Source organism: Cervus canadensis, chromosome 4 (genome assembly GCF_019320065.1).
Source record: "Cervus canadensis isolate Bull #8, Minnesota chromosome 4, ASM1932006v1, whole genome shotgun sequence".
NCBI classification, from domain to species: Eukaryota; Metazoa; Chordata; class Mammalia; order Artiodactyla; family Cervidae; genus Cervus; species Cervus canadensis.
In genome coordinates, this window is record NC_057389.1 from 98,045,348 (window position 1) to 98,057,581 (window position 12,234).

At 53.4% G+C, this 12,234-nt stretch overlaps 1 protein-coding gene across 1 annotated transcript; it reads left to right on the plus strand.

The window, feature by feature from the left end:
* Nucleotides 1-271: 271 nt before the first annotated feature.
* On the plus strand, nucleotides 272-11,731 carry GRM6 (glutamate metabotropic receptor 6). The gene is made up of 11 exons (XM_043467609.1): nucleotides 272-300; nucleotides 615-1,105; nucleotides 2,228-2,444; nucleotides 2,675-2,810; nucleotides 3,410-3,564; nucleotides 4,650-4,790; nucleotides 4,896-5,096; nucleotides 7,092-7,237; nucleotides 7,325-7,948; nucleotides 10,480-10,791; nucleotides 11,528-11,731. Exons 2-11 carry the CDS (start codon nucleotides 626-628, stop codon nucleotides 11,729-11,731), a joined length of 2,616 nt encoding a protein of 871 aa, XP_043323544.1. The 5' UTR covers nucleotides 272-300; nucleotides 615-625.
* Nucleotides 11,732-12,234: the final 503 nt, after the last annotated feature.

Below are 12,234 nucleotides of genomic sequence, written 5' to 3' on the forward strand. Positions count from 1 at the left end.
AGACAGGAGGAGAGATAGAAGAGAGGAGGGAGAGGGACCAGTAGAGAAAGCCAGAAATAGAGGCCAGCAGCCAGAGAAACGTGTGTGTCAGCCACACATCCAAAGACGGGAAAGAAACAGACCCAAGGAGTAGCAGAGGGAAGGAAAGCAGGTGTTGAGAGGGCCAGTCCTGCGCACCGGCCTTGCTCAGGATGGGTCTCCGCCCTCGGGGCGGCCTTTCATCCCTTCCCTAGAATCCTTAAATCCTCTCTCTCTCAGGGCCCTCTGTGTCTGTCACTGGACCGACAGCGGCTGGCGGAGGTGAGTGTGGCTTCAGAGGGGGCCTGGGTGTGCGCTGGGGATCGGCAGGACTGGAGCGCTGGAGAGAGTGGTCGGGCGGGGAGGACCCGGGGGATGAGGTTGAGAGGGTGTGAGCCAGGTGTCCCGGGCAGGCTGGCTGAATTGATGCCTCACCTCTCTTCCAGCTGGCTCGGCCAACATTTATATATTGTGCACCTCCCCTCTCCCCAAGGATTGTGGGGCTCCCTCTTCTTTCCCCCGACCCGGGTCCTTCCTCTGCCCGACCATCAGACCGTGCTCCCGTCTGTTCCCGTCCCCGCCCCATCCTCCTGCAGCCGCCGAGCGGATGGCCGGGGTCCCGGCGCTGCTGCCGCTGCTGCTGGCGCTGGCGCAGGCGGGAGTGGTGGGCGCCGCGGGCTCGGTGCGCCTGGCGGGCGGCCTCACGCTGGGCGGACTGTTCCCGGTGCACGCTCGCGGCGCGGCGGGCAGGGCGTGCGGGCAGCTGAAGAAGGAGCAGGGCGTGCACCGGCTCGAGGCCATGCTGTACGCCCTGGACCGCGTGAACGCCGACCCCGAGCTGCTGCCCGGGGTGCGCCTGGGCGCCCGGCTGCTCGACACCTGCTCGCGGGACACGTACGCGCTGGAGCAGGCGCTGAGCTTCGTGCAGGCGCTGATCCGCGGCCGCGACGGCGAAGAGGCTGCCGTGCGCTGCCCCGGCGGGGTCCCCCCGCTGCGCACCGCGCCCCCGGAGCGTGTGGTGGCTGTCGTGGGCGCCTCGGCCAGCTCTGTCTCCATAATGGTCGCCAACGTGCTGCGCCTGTTCGCGGTGAGAGCCCGGGGCGCGCCCGGGGTGCAGCGTCTCCCTTGTCTTTGCCTTGGGGGTGCCTGAGGTCTAGTCTCCTTGCGGGTGCCTGAGGGCTAGTCTCCTTTCGAGAATCACTCTAGTTAGCCGAGAAGCCCTGCTCCCTGGGCCAGACGCAAGCCTGTCTGGGAAAGTTGTTCTGAGGATGAAAGTGTCTAGAGTGCCGGGATAACTACGGCGTCCATTAATTGCCCTGTAGCCCATGGGCCTTTCCTCTGATTTTCCCTCGTTCTCTCTCTTCTCCCTTTCCTCTTTTCCTTCTCGCTCTTCCCCTCCCCTTTCCATAACTCTCCACACTCCACCCTTTCTCTGTTTTGGCTTCAGACATCTCTGTCTCCCCTGGACCAGTTCCAACCTGCTGCTTCTAGAACCTCCGCGTCTCGGACCTTCGCACCAGCTCCCACTTGCTGCCTTTCGTGTGTGTGTGTGTTGGTTTTGTTGTCGTTTGCTTGTGTCTTCCTTTAACATGAGGGATTCGCCCCTCTGCTCTGCCAGCCTCTCCCACTACCATTCTCCAGTCTCCTTTCACACTTCCTGCCCCCATCCTTCCTCCTGAATCAGCTCAGCCATCATCCCCATGATTAATCACTCTAATGCACTGGGATAAACCCGGTTCCAAACAGGCCCCTCCATCAGACCAGACACAACCTCAGTCAAACAGCCCCTCCCCTGCTCTCCTGCCTGCTCAGCCCCTCCTGGGGCTGATGCCCGCCTGTGCAGACCACCCCTTTGTGTGAACTGGGGAAACATGTCTCCCTCTGGGGCTGACAGATGTCCCCTTACCCAGGTGAATGCTGCAGCCAGTGCCTGGCAGCTACAGACTGCACGTGAACCCCTAGTTCCCTTTTGCCGGCGACACACCGTGTGCAATTATATGCCCTCTCCCTTAGACCCTCATGCATCCCATGTTCCATTAGTCCCATCCACAAAATGCAGGTCTTTGTCCACATGTTCCAGCCTCTCCATGTGGAGAGGCTGTTCCCACTTGCCCGGAGCACCCTATCCCTGGGTCCTGGGTCCTCACTGCGTTCCCTACCTAGGGTGACCGACCCTCCATCCACAGCCCGGTGTCTTTCCTCACTCTAGATCCCCCAGATCAGCTACGCGTCCACGGCCCCGGAGCTCAGCGACTCCACACGCTATGACTTCTTCTCCCGCGTGGTGCCCCCTGACTCCTACCAGGCCCAGGCCATGGTGGACATAGTGCGGGCACTGGGATGGAACTACGTGTCCACGCTGGCCTCTGAGGGCAACTATGGCGAGAGTGGGGTTGAGGCTTTTGTGCAGATCTCTCGAGAGGCTGGTGAGCTTGGGCCCAGGGCAGAGGGGGGTGGTCTGAGGCCTGAAGGAGCCTATGGAGTGGCCGTCAGGGTGCAAGCTGTGAGGTGGGGCTCTGGGTTTATAGTGGGGAGGCTGGATGGTGCTCCCTGTGGGCAGGCACCGTTTCCTTTGGAAGACTCAGTTCCTGCCACAGTCACGTGTGGCGGTGGCCTTGGTGGGTGAAGGACTGACTTTGGCATCTCCGACACCCAGGGGGGGTCTGTATTGCCCAGTCCATCAAGATTCCCAGGGAACCAAAACCAGGAGAATTCAATAAAGTGATCAAGAGGCTCATGGAGACACCGAACGCCCGGGGCATCATCATCTTCGCCAACGAGGATGACATCAGGTGGGACAGAGGGCGTGTTCAGGTACCGTGTTCTGTAGCTTTTCTTGAAGACCCTGCTGCCTCATCTCACATATCCCAGCCATGCACATCTTCCCTTCCCCTCTTTCTTCCCTGCCACCACATACCTTTTCTACTCTTCTCTCTGTGTCTGGTGGCCCCAGAAATGAACCCAGCCCCAGAAATGCTCCAAGCCTAGCCAGAGAAACGTAAGAATACATATCTACTTCTATCATTAACAGTGGGGGAGAGACTGGTGGGCACATGTAACAGTTGTCAGGGAACAACTCCCGGGGCAACAGGTTATCAGCAGAAGGCACGGCTCCCAGCCTGAACCCCAGCAGGAGAAGGCAGGCCCTGCTTAAAGACAGCATGAAGCGGCGCACAGAACATGAGGGCAGGCCTGGAGTCAGAGCCTGGCTGGACCTTTTACTACCTGAGAAACCTGGAGTCCTAAACTGCCTACATCCTACTTTTCCTGATAAACAAGGGTCTGCTGAGCGGTGCCGAATGGGACAGATGGCGAGCGAAGACTGGGAAGTGACCAGGGTTAAGCAGGAGGAGGACTTCAGGGCATCCTCACCCTTCCCTGTTCTTACCAGGAGGGTTCTGGAGGCTGCACGCCAGGCCAACCTGACTGGCCACTTCTTGTGGGTTGGCTCAGACAGCTGGGGAGCCAAGATCTCACCCGTCCTGAACCTGGAGGATGTGGCCGTGGGAGCTATCACCATCCTGCCCAAAAGGGCCTCCATTGATGGTGAGTGGGGGATGCCTTCCCCTGCATCTCCCACCCATATCTATCCTTCCCCACCCTCTTGGGGGTGCTCATTTTCCCCTTCTATAAAATTGCACCATGACCCAGGGTCCCTTCTGGGAATTCTAGAATCCTGAGATTCTATGAACACATCCCTCCAAACAGTGTTTGAAATGAATTGGCAAATGAGGAAATGCACACACCACTGTACAGGGTGAAGAATTGTTAAGTTTTATTTGTTAGTTTTGTTTTGTTTTAATCAGTGCCTGCATTTGGGTCTTGCCAAAGGCACTCTAATTTAAAGATGAGTGTGAGAGGGAGAGAAAACAAGGATGTGTTACTTACTGTCCTACTGATCAATTAATGAGGCCTGCCTCTCCACCCCTCCTCCACCATCCCACCTGTGAATATCTGGAAGAATGCAAAAAAGATGGTCACTTTACACTAGGATTGCTCATTTCCCCAAAGGCTAAACTAAAGACACCTTGATGAGGTACTTCAGGGCTCTTTTATGAAGTACAGATTCTTGTCAATACTGAGCCCTGACTTCCAGGGGCTCCCAGCCTCTTGGAGGCGCACACACCCTTACACTCTTCCTTTCCCTTATAATGCATTCAGTTGTAGGCAAGGAACTAGACTGAGAGTAGTTTTAGCAATGAATGTATCCCATCACAAGACAAGAGGTCTCAAAGTAGGGGAAACTTCATGTTTGGGGCAATGAGTCAACGATGTTCTCAGAATCTTGAGCTCTGTCCTCCCTTCTGTTCCACCATCCTCTGTAGTTGCTATATGTCTTCTTGATTGTGATGTCTTATTCACAAAGTGGCTGCTGAAGCTCCACCCATCTTCACAGAAGCATCCTAACCAGGAAAGACAAGGCAGCAAAAAATTCTTTTATGTGGTGAGGCTCTGAGTTTGCAAATTTACTGCAGAGTCCCTAGATGACTTTGAACTCATCAGCCAGGCCAGAAATTGATCACATGGGCATCCCCATCTGTAAAGCCAGCAAGTGGTGAAGGGACACAAGTGGTGAGCTGTGGCTGGCTCATTTGGGTGCCTCCCCTCCTTCCTCCATCTCTCTCTCTCAGGATTTGACCAGTACTTCATGACTCGATCCCTGGAGAACAACCGCCGAAACATCTGGTTTGCTGAGTTCTGGGAAGAGAATTTTAACTGCAAACTGACTAGCTCAGGTACCCAGTCTGACGATTCCACCCGCAAATGCACAGGTGAGAGCTGCCCAGGGTGGGTGTTGAGGGTGGAGAGGGAGAGGTGGGAAGCCAGGTTGGGCACCTGGGGGCCAGGCACACTTCCTCTGGGCATCCCTAGGACAGGTGAGGAACGCATCGGCCGGGACTCTGCCTACGAGCAGGAAGGGAAGGTGCAGTTTGTGATTGATGCTGTGTACGCCATTGCCCACGCCCTCCACAGCATGCACCAGGCTCTCTGCCCCGGGCACACAGGCCTGTGCCCAGCAATGGAGCCCACTGATGGTCGGACACTGCTGCAGTATATTCGAGCCGTGCGCTTCAATGGTGAGTGGGAGCCAGAGCCCCTGTGTGAGGGGAAGCCTGCTGGGTTGGAGTTCTCAGGACCTGGGACATCCCAGGATGGAAAGAATGGGAGAGCAGAAGGGGACAGCGGGAGCACCTGGGCCTGAGAGCTGGAGGCTTGAGCCAAGTTCTGGGGACCAGTTTTTGACACTCCTTGTTCCCCAGGCTTCGGCACCCCCTGCCCCACACTGCAAAGTCCAGGTTCTGAAGAACTTGTTTGTGACCCTTTTTGCCTGGACCTCTCAGAGGGTCACACACAGCTCTTCGCCCCACTGCGAGAGTTTGGAATCGTCTGGTCTCTCAGGGCACTGCCCGCACTGTGGACAGGCGTCCCACTCCACGTCTCAGGCTTCCAAATGCCTCCCCAGTCAGGCCCTGTGCCGCCTGAGCACAAAGTATGGATCCGTGTCCCCCTGATACCAGTGGAGGGCCTGATACATGGTCAGGGCTCAGAATAAGGGTTTTTGAAAAGGCCCAGATAGACTCAGCTGTGGTTTGTGGGGAAAGCTTCACACTGTGTTCAGTTACTATCCTTTAGAAAATTAAAAACTGTTCTTCCACCAAGTGTTGAGCATCTTCTCTCTGCTAAGCTCCCTGTTAAAGAGCATGATTTAAGACTTCCCTGGTAGTCCAGTGGTCAAGACTCTGCGCTTTCACTGCAGGGGCCATGGATTTGACCCCTGGTTGGGGAACTAAGATCCCACATGCTGTGAGGCTAAATAAATAAACAAATAAAATAAAAGAGCATGACATAATATCACTCCAGATTAGCTCTGCAAGGTAGTAGAACAAGCTTCTAAAAGAAATAAGGCTTATGGTTCAAATCAGTACCTTTCTAAGTCTGAACTCTTCCTCTTACCTAGATACCTAAGCTTTCTTGTTTCTTTTTAATTGTAGTAACATAACACAAAGAGTTGGCCTCCCAGGTGACACTAGTGGTAAAGAACCTGCCTACCAGTGCAGGAGAGGAGAGAGATGTGGGTTCGATCCCCGGGTCAGGAAGATCCCCTGGAGGAGGGCATGGCAACCCACTCCAGTGTTCTTGCCTGGGAAATCCCATGGACAGAGGATCCTGGTGGGCTACAGCATATAGGGTCGCAAAGAGTCAGACATGACTGAAGCGACTTAGCATACATGGACACATAGAGTAAGATTTATTGTCTTAACCATTTTTAAATGTACAGCTTAATGGTGTCACTTGTCCAGTCCGTCTCTAGAACTCTTCATTGTGCAAAACCGCAACTCTGCACCCATTAAACATGAACGCCTCATTTCCCTCTCCCCCAGCCCCTGGCAACCACCATTCTACCTTTTGTCAATATTAATTTGACCACTCTAAGTGGTCCAGATTTGACCACTCAGATGAGTGGAATCACACAGTGTTTGTCCTTTTGTGACTGGCTTATTTCACTTACCATAATGTTCTTAAGGTTCACCCATGTTGTAGAATATGTCAGAATTTCCTTCCTTCTTAAGGCTGAATAATATTCCATTGTATGTATAGACCACAATTTGCTTATCCATTCATCTGTCAATGGACACTTGCATTTCTTCCATGTTTTTGTTACCATGAACAATGCTACTGTGAACAAAGAAGTGTATAAACATCTCTTCAAGTCCCTGCTTTCAGTTTTCTTGGGTATATACCTAGAATTGGAATTGCTGGGTCATGTGGTAATTCCGTTTAATTTCTTGAGGAAACCACCATACTATTTTCCATAGTGAGTGCGTCATTTTACATTCTCATCAGTAGAGTATAGGGTTTCAGTGTCTCCACACTTGCCAACACTTACTTTCTATTGTTTCGACAGTGGCCATCCTAAATGGGTGTGAGGAGGAATCTCACTGGGGTTTGGATTGCAGTTTCCCTGATGATAGGTGATACTGAGCACCTTTTCACCTGCTAGCGAAGCTCCTCCTTTGTCCTGGCCTTCGATGGGCTAGAGAACCAGCGAGGATGACAGGCTCTCCTTTCAGGCAGCGCAGGAACCCCTGTGATGTTCAATGAGAATGGGGACGCACCTGGGCGATATGACATCTTCCAGTACCAGGCGACCAATGGCAGTGCAGGCAGTGGCAGCTACCAGGCGGTGGGCCAGTGGGCGGAGACCCTCAGGCTGGATGTAAGTGGCACAGGCTGAGCTCTGGGCGCAGGGAGGCGGGCCCTCCTTCCTGGAGGCGGAGTCACAGGCCGCCGTGTCCTGTCCCAGGTGGAAGCCCTGCAGTGGTCAGGAGACGCCCGAGAGGTGCCCGAGTCTCAGTGCAGCCTCCCCTGTGGGCCGGGGGAGCGGAAAAAGATGGTGAAGGGCGTCCCCTGCTGTTGGCACTGCGAGGCCTGCGACGGATACCGCTTCCAGGTGGACGAGTTCACTTGCGAGGCCTGCCCGGGGCACATGAGGCCCACGCGCAACCACACGGGCTGCCGCCCCACGCCGGTGGTCCGCCTCTCCTGGTCCTCGCCCTGGGCGGCCCCGCCCCTCCTCTTGGCCGTGCTGGGCATCATGGCCACCACCACGGTGGTGGCCACCTTCATGCGGCACAACAACACCCCCATCGTCCGCGCCTCTGGCCGTGAGCTCAGCTACGTCCTCCTTACCGGCATCTTCCTCATCTATGCCATCACCTTCCTCATGGTGGCTGAGCCCGGAGCGGCGGTCTGCGCCACCCGCAGACTCTTCCTCGGCCTCGGCACCTCCCTCAGCTACTCGGCCCTGCTCACCAAGACCAACCGCATCTACCGCATCTTCGAGCAAGGGAAGCGCTCGGTCACGCCTCCGCCCTTCATCAGCCCCACTTCGCAGCTCGTCATCACCTTCAGCCTCACTTCCGTGCAGGTGAGTCTGCAGGCTCCAAGTGGACGGGCTGGCAGATGGGATTGGGGCTGAGGGTACGGGCACTGACCTCCACTTTAAAGATCAGAGTCACTCTTCTATTTTGGTCTCTATGTTTAAAAAAAAAAAAGTCCTAGGTGCTAGGGTGCTACTGTTTTTGTAAGTAGAACTCACTTAGGAGCAGCTGTTTCCTCCTGCTTCATCCTTGGAGGAAAATGAAGCAGCAAGGTGGGGAGTGCAAGCGTCCAGTGATTTTTCTGTGAAAGGTGAAATAATTTTCATAAACTGAACATGTTCCAGAGTTTGGCTCCCAGGGCAAAGAGATACCTGATGAATTTCCCCCAAGCAGAGAATCTATTCCATAAGGGGAGTTCCTGCTGCCCAGTCAGTCACTGGGTAAACCGGATGAGAGGCATAGGATCTGATGATATTACTGTGGAATGAAGCATCCAGTTCCATAAATAGCCAGCATTTCATGCTATATATACAGCAAAAGCAGAATTCCTTCTGGGTTTCCTCTGAGATGGTAATAGAACGTTGGAAATGGCTCCCATGTTATGTAAAGGGTACTAGGAGACAGGTGTGTGTGTGACATTGCAGAGTCAGCCCAATTCTCAGGGCCAAGTGGAGGGCTCAAGTCATTTGGACACAGCTCTTTCTCCACTCCAGGAGAGCTCTTCTTCCTACCTAGCTCTGCATCTTCCCCACCCATGGGCCTCAGTCCATGCAACTGTCCACAGCTGGAAGGTGCTGCCCTCTTCCAGCATATAGATGGATTTGAGTGTCCTTCATCAGGGCCAGCATCTCAGTGCCCTGCCCATCCTCGGAAGGCACCTCACTGCTTCCTGCCTGAAACTCCCGTGGCACCCCTCACCCCAGGATAGAGGTGCTTAGACTACATTCAGTGCTCTCCTCCGGCTTACCTATGGACTCCCTGCTTTATACCTCCCTTTCTAGAAATCCCAAATCTTTTCAGAGGTGCACACCTTTCCCTTCACTAGGTTACTTAGCAATACAATGGATGTGAACGGATGTCTCAGGGTTTTAATTCGTCTCTCCTTTCTAGTGCAGCTGGCCTTTGTAGCTTCGTCTTCTATGATGTGCCTGCACCTGCTCCTGAGCTTTGCTCACTTCCTGTTATTTTATAGGAGTTCGTTATGTGTACTGGATGCTAATTCTTCTGTCACTTACTTAGGCTGCAAACTCAGTGAGGTGCATTTTGGTTGCTCTGCCCATGTATCATAGGCCTTGGGTTTTCATTTCTCATGGGCAACTTCCTCCCCCATTTAGAGGAGTTATGAGGAGCCTCCATGCTTCCTTCCCAGACAGTGGGTGGAGCTTTATTTTATTAGTCCCTTGTTCATGGAGCTTCTGCTTTTAGTAGAATCACAAAAAGGTGCTCCTTCTGGATATACAAACTCCTTTAAAAACTTTCTTTCCTCTAGGATCACATAGCCCTGCTCCAGATGCACAGCATTGCACTGAAGTGTTGGCTAGGATTCAGCTTCATTCCTCCCAAACCAAGCATTCTTATTCAGTGAATGGCCTGCACAAACGTATAGGACAGCTTTTCCCACCTTTATGCAGATGTCTTAGTTCCTACTGCCCAGCTTCCCTTGCCTCAAGGTCATGTCTCCCTTCCCTGTGAAGGAATTTATTCTCCGTCTCCTCCTTGCTAGGGCCCTGACCTCCCTGGCCGCCCAACATAAGCTTATATTCGTACTACTCTCCACCCAGTGCCTCTCTGTTTTGAGTATCACTATGCATTCCCATGTGATTTCATGATGTCTTGCTCAACAGTTCTTTGGATCTGGAGAAGGAAGGAGGTCCTCAGGAATGAGGTGTCCCATACGGTTAGATTGGATCCAGCTAGCGTTTTCATGTCTGCAGAACACACGATACTGCCTCCATGGAGAGGAGCATCTCTGCTGGGCCTTGTGCTAAATTAATGGGACATGTACTGACTCCTCCCCTAAGCTGCCATCACATCCTCACAACAGATTATGAGGGTTCCCATTTGGTAGATGGAGGAGGTATGTTCAGGGTCACAGTTCCAGAGCCTCTGCCTGCAGTCACTTTCCCTTGTTTGTTGTTGTTCAGTCCCTAAGTCGTGTCTGACTCTTTGTGACCACATGGACTGCAGCACACCAGGCTTCCCTGTCTTCCACTATCTCCTGGAGCTTGAAAGTTCATGTCCTTCGAGTCAGAGATGCTATCTAACCATCTCATCCTCTGCCGCCTTGTGTAGCTCAGTAAATGGCACCGATAATGGTTGAAATACAAGAAGAGGGCATCCAGGCCCCCTTTATCAGCCCTGATGTTCCCAGCACAGACTTCCACTGCAGCTTCTCCTCCCCACCTGCCTGTGTCACTGGCCTTTGCCCAGGCAGCGCCCTCCTGGACAACCCTGCCCTCTCGGTGGCCCGAGCATTCCACTCAACAGGCCAGGAGCCTCGAAGTGACCCTATCCTGCCAGAGATCTCAGTTGAGGGTGAGTCTGGGTGTGTCCTTGATAACCATGCTGCCTCCTGCAGGTGGTCGGAGTGTTGGCCTGGCTGGGGGCCCAGCCCCCGCACAGTGTGATCGACTATGAAGAGCAGCGGACGGTGGACCCAGAACAGGCCAGAGGCGTGCTCAAGTGCGACATGTCGGATCTGTCCCTCATCGGTTGCCTGGGCTACAGCCTCTTGCTCATGGTCACGTGCACGGTGTATGCCATCAAGGCCCGTGGCGTGCCCGAGACCTTCAATGAGGCCAAGCCCATTGGCTTCACCATGTACACCACCTGTATCATCTGGCTGGCTTTTGTGCCAATCTTCTTTGGCACTGCCCAATCAGCTGAAAAGGTAATCTAGGTCCCAACCTCGTTTGTTTCCTGCTTGTCCATGGAGGGGCTCAACTGTTCTAAGTGCTGGGCCCATAAGAATGATTGATTGTTTTGTTGGCTGATTCATTCATGTACTCATTTGTCTTTCTAGTTTCCCTCTGGTTGTTCTCTCCTTCCCTTTCCCTTTGTTCATTCATTCATTTATTCATCCATGCTTCTACCCACCAATTAACTTTTTTTTTATTAAGTTATCTTTTCATATATTTATCTCTGCCAATCCATCTTTTGTTCATTTGTTTGACCACTATGCATTCATTTATTCATATGCTCAGTGGAACTCTCGTTTATTCACCTCATGATCCCTTTGTTTGCCCACTGGTTCCTCTGTGCAAGTTGTGTTAATCCATTCATTTGTATATTTGAGAACATGTTCATTCATTTGCTAACACGCTCTAGCCCTTTTTAGGCATATGGACTGTTGCCCTAGGTGTGGCTGTCTGTGAATAAACCTCTTGCTTCCCTTGGTCACTTGCCCATTCAGTCATGTGCTGTTTTCCGTTCTTCCTGCCCACACCAGGGCCACACTGTTACAGCCGATTCTTCCTGCCATGGGGGCCTTTGTTTACACTGCCCTCCTTTATTGTGTGGTCATTCCCATTCAGCTGACTGAAATGGACTCACTTCCAGGCTGTGTGGGGGCGGAGGGTGGGTGAGAACTGGGCTGAGTCCACCTGGTCCTTTCCTCTGTGGCTTAGATCTACATCCAAACCACGACACTGACTGTGTCCTTAAGCCTGAGCGCATCAGTGTCCCTCGGCATGCTCTATGTACCCAAGACCTACGTCATCCTGTTCCACCCAGAGCAGAACGTGCAGAAGCGGAAGCGGAGCCTCAAGACAACCTCCACAGTGGCAGCCCCCCCCAAGGGTGAGGACACAGAGGCCCCAAGTAGCAAGTAGAGGATGAATGGGACGCTTGCTCCCCCTCCTCTGCTGCTTTTGTGTCCTTGCTTCGTAATGGAAGCTGTGAAGAGCCCAGGTCTACAGCGAGCAGTCAGGGTGGGGAGTCCACTAAGGCCAGGCCTAGCAGGATGGAACTGGCCTGGACCCACATGACACATTTCAGCCCTGTTCTTCTGTGGGTCTTGGCTTCATGCTTCCTTCTCGCCAAGAACAGGCACCGAGAGAATCCTCTTCTGGAGAGGGATTAAACTTATATTCACTGGTTTGAAGTCAGAGATCATGGTGAAGCCTTGGGCTTGGCCCAGGGTGAGTGCATTTCCTCCACCTTGATCAACCTCCAGAATCTAGGGACTGAGCAGCCTATGAGAACGTGTAGACTCCAGGATGAAATACAGGGTTGGAGCTGGAGAGGAGCAGTTTCCACAGGAGCTCTGTGGCTCTGCATTTTGGACTGCGTAGCTTGGGCTTGGGTAAATGTTTTGCTGGTACAGAGGGATTGA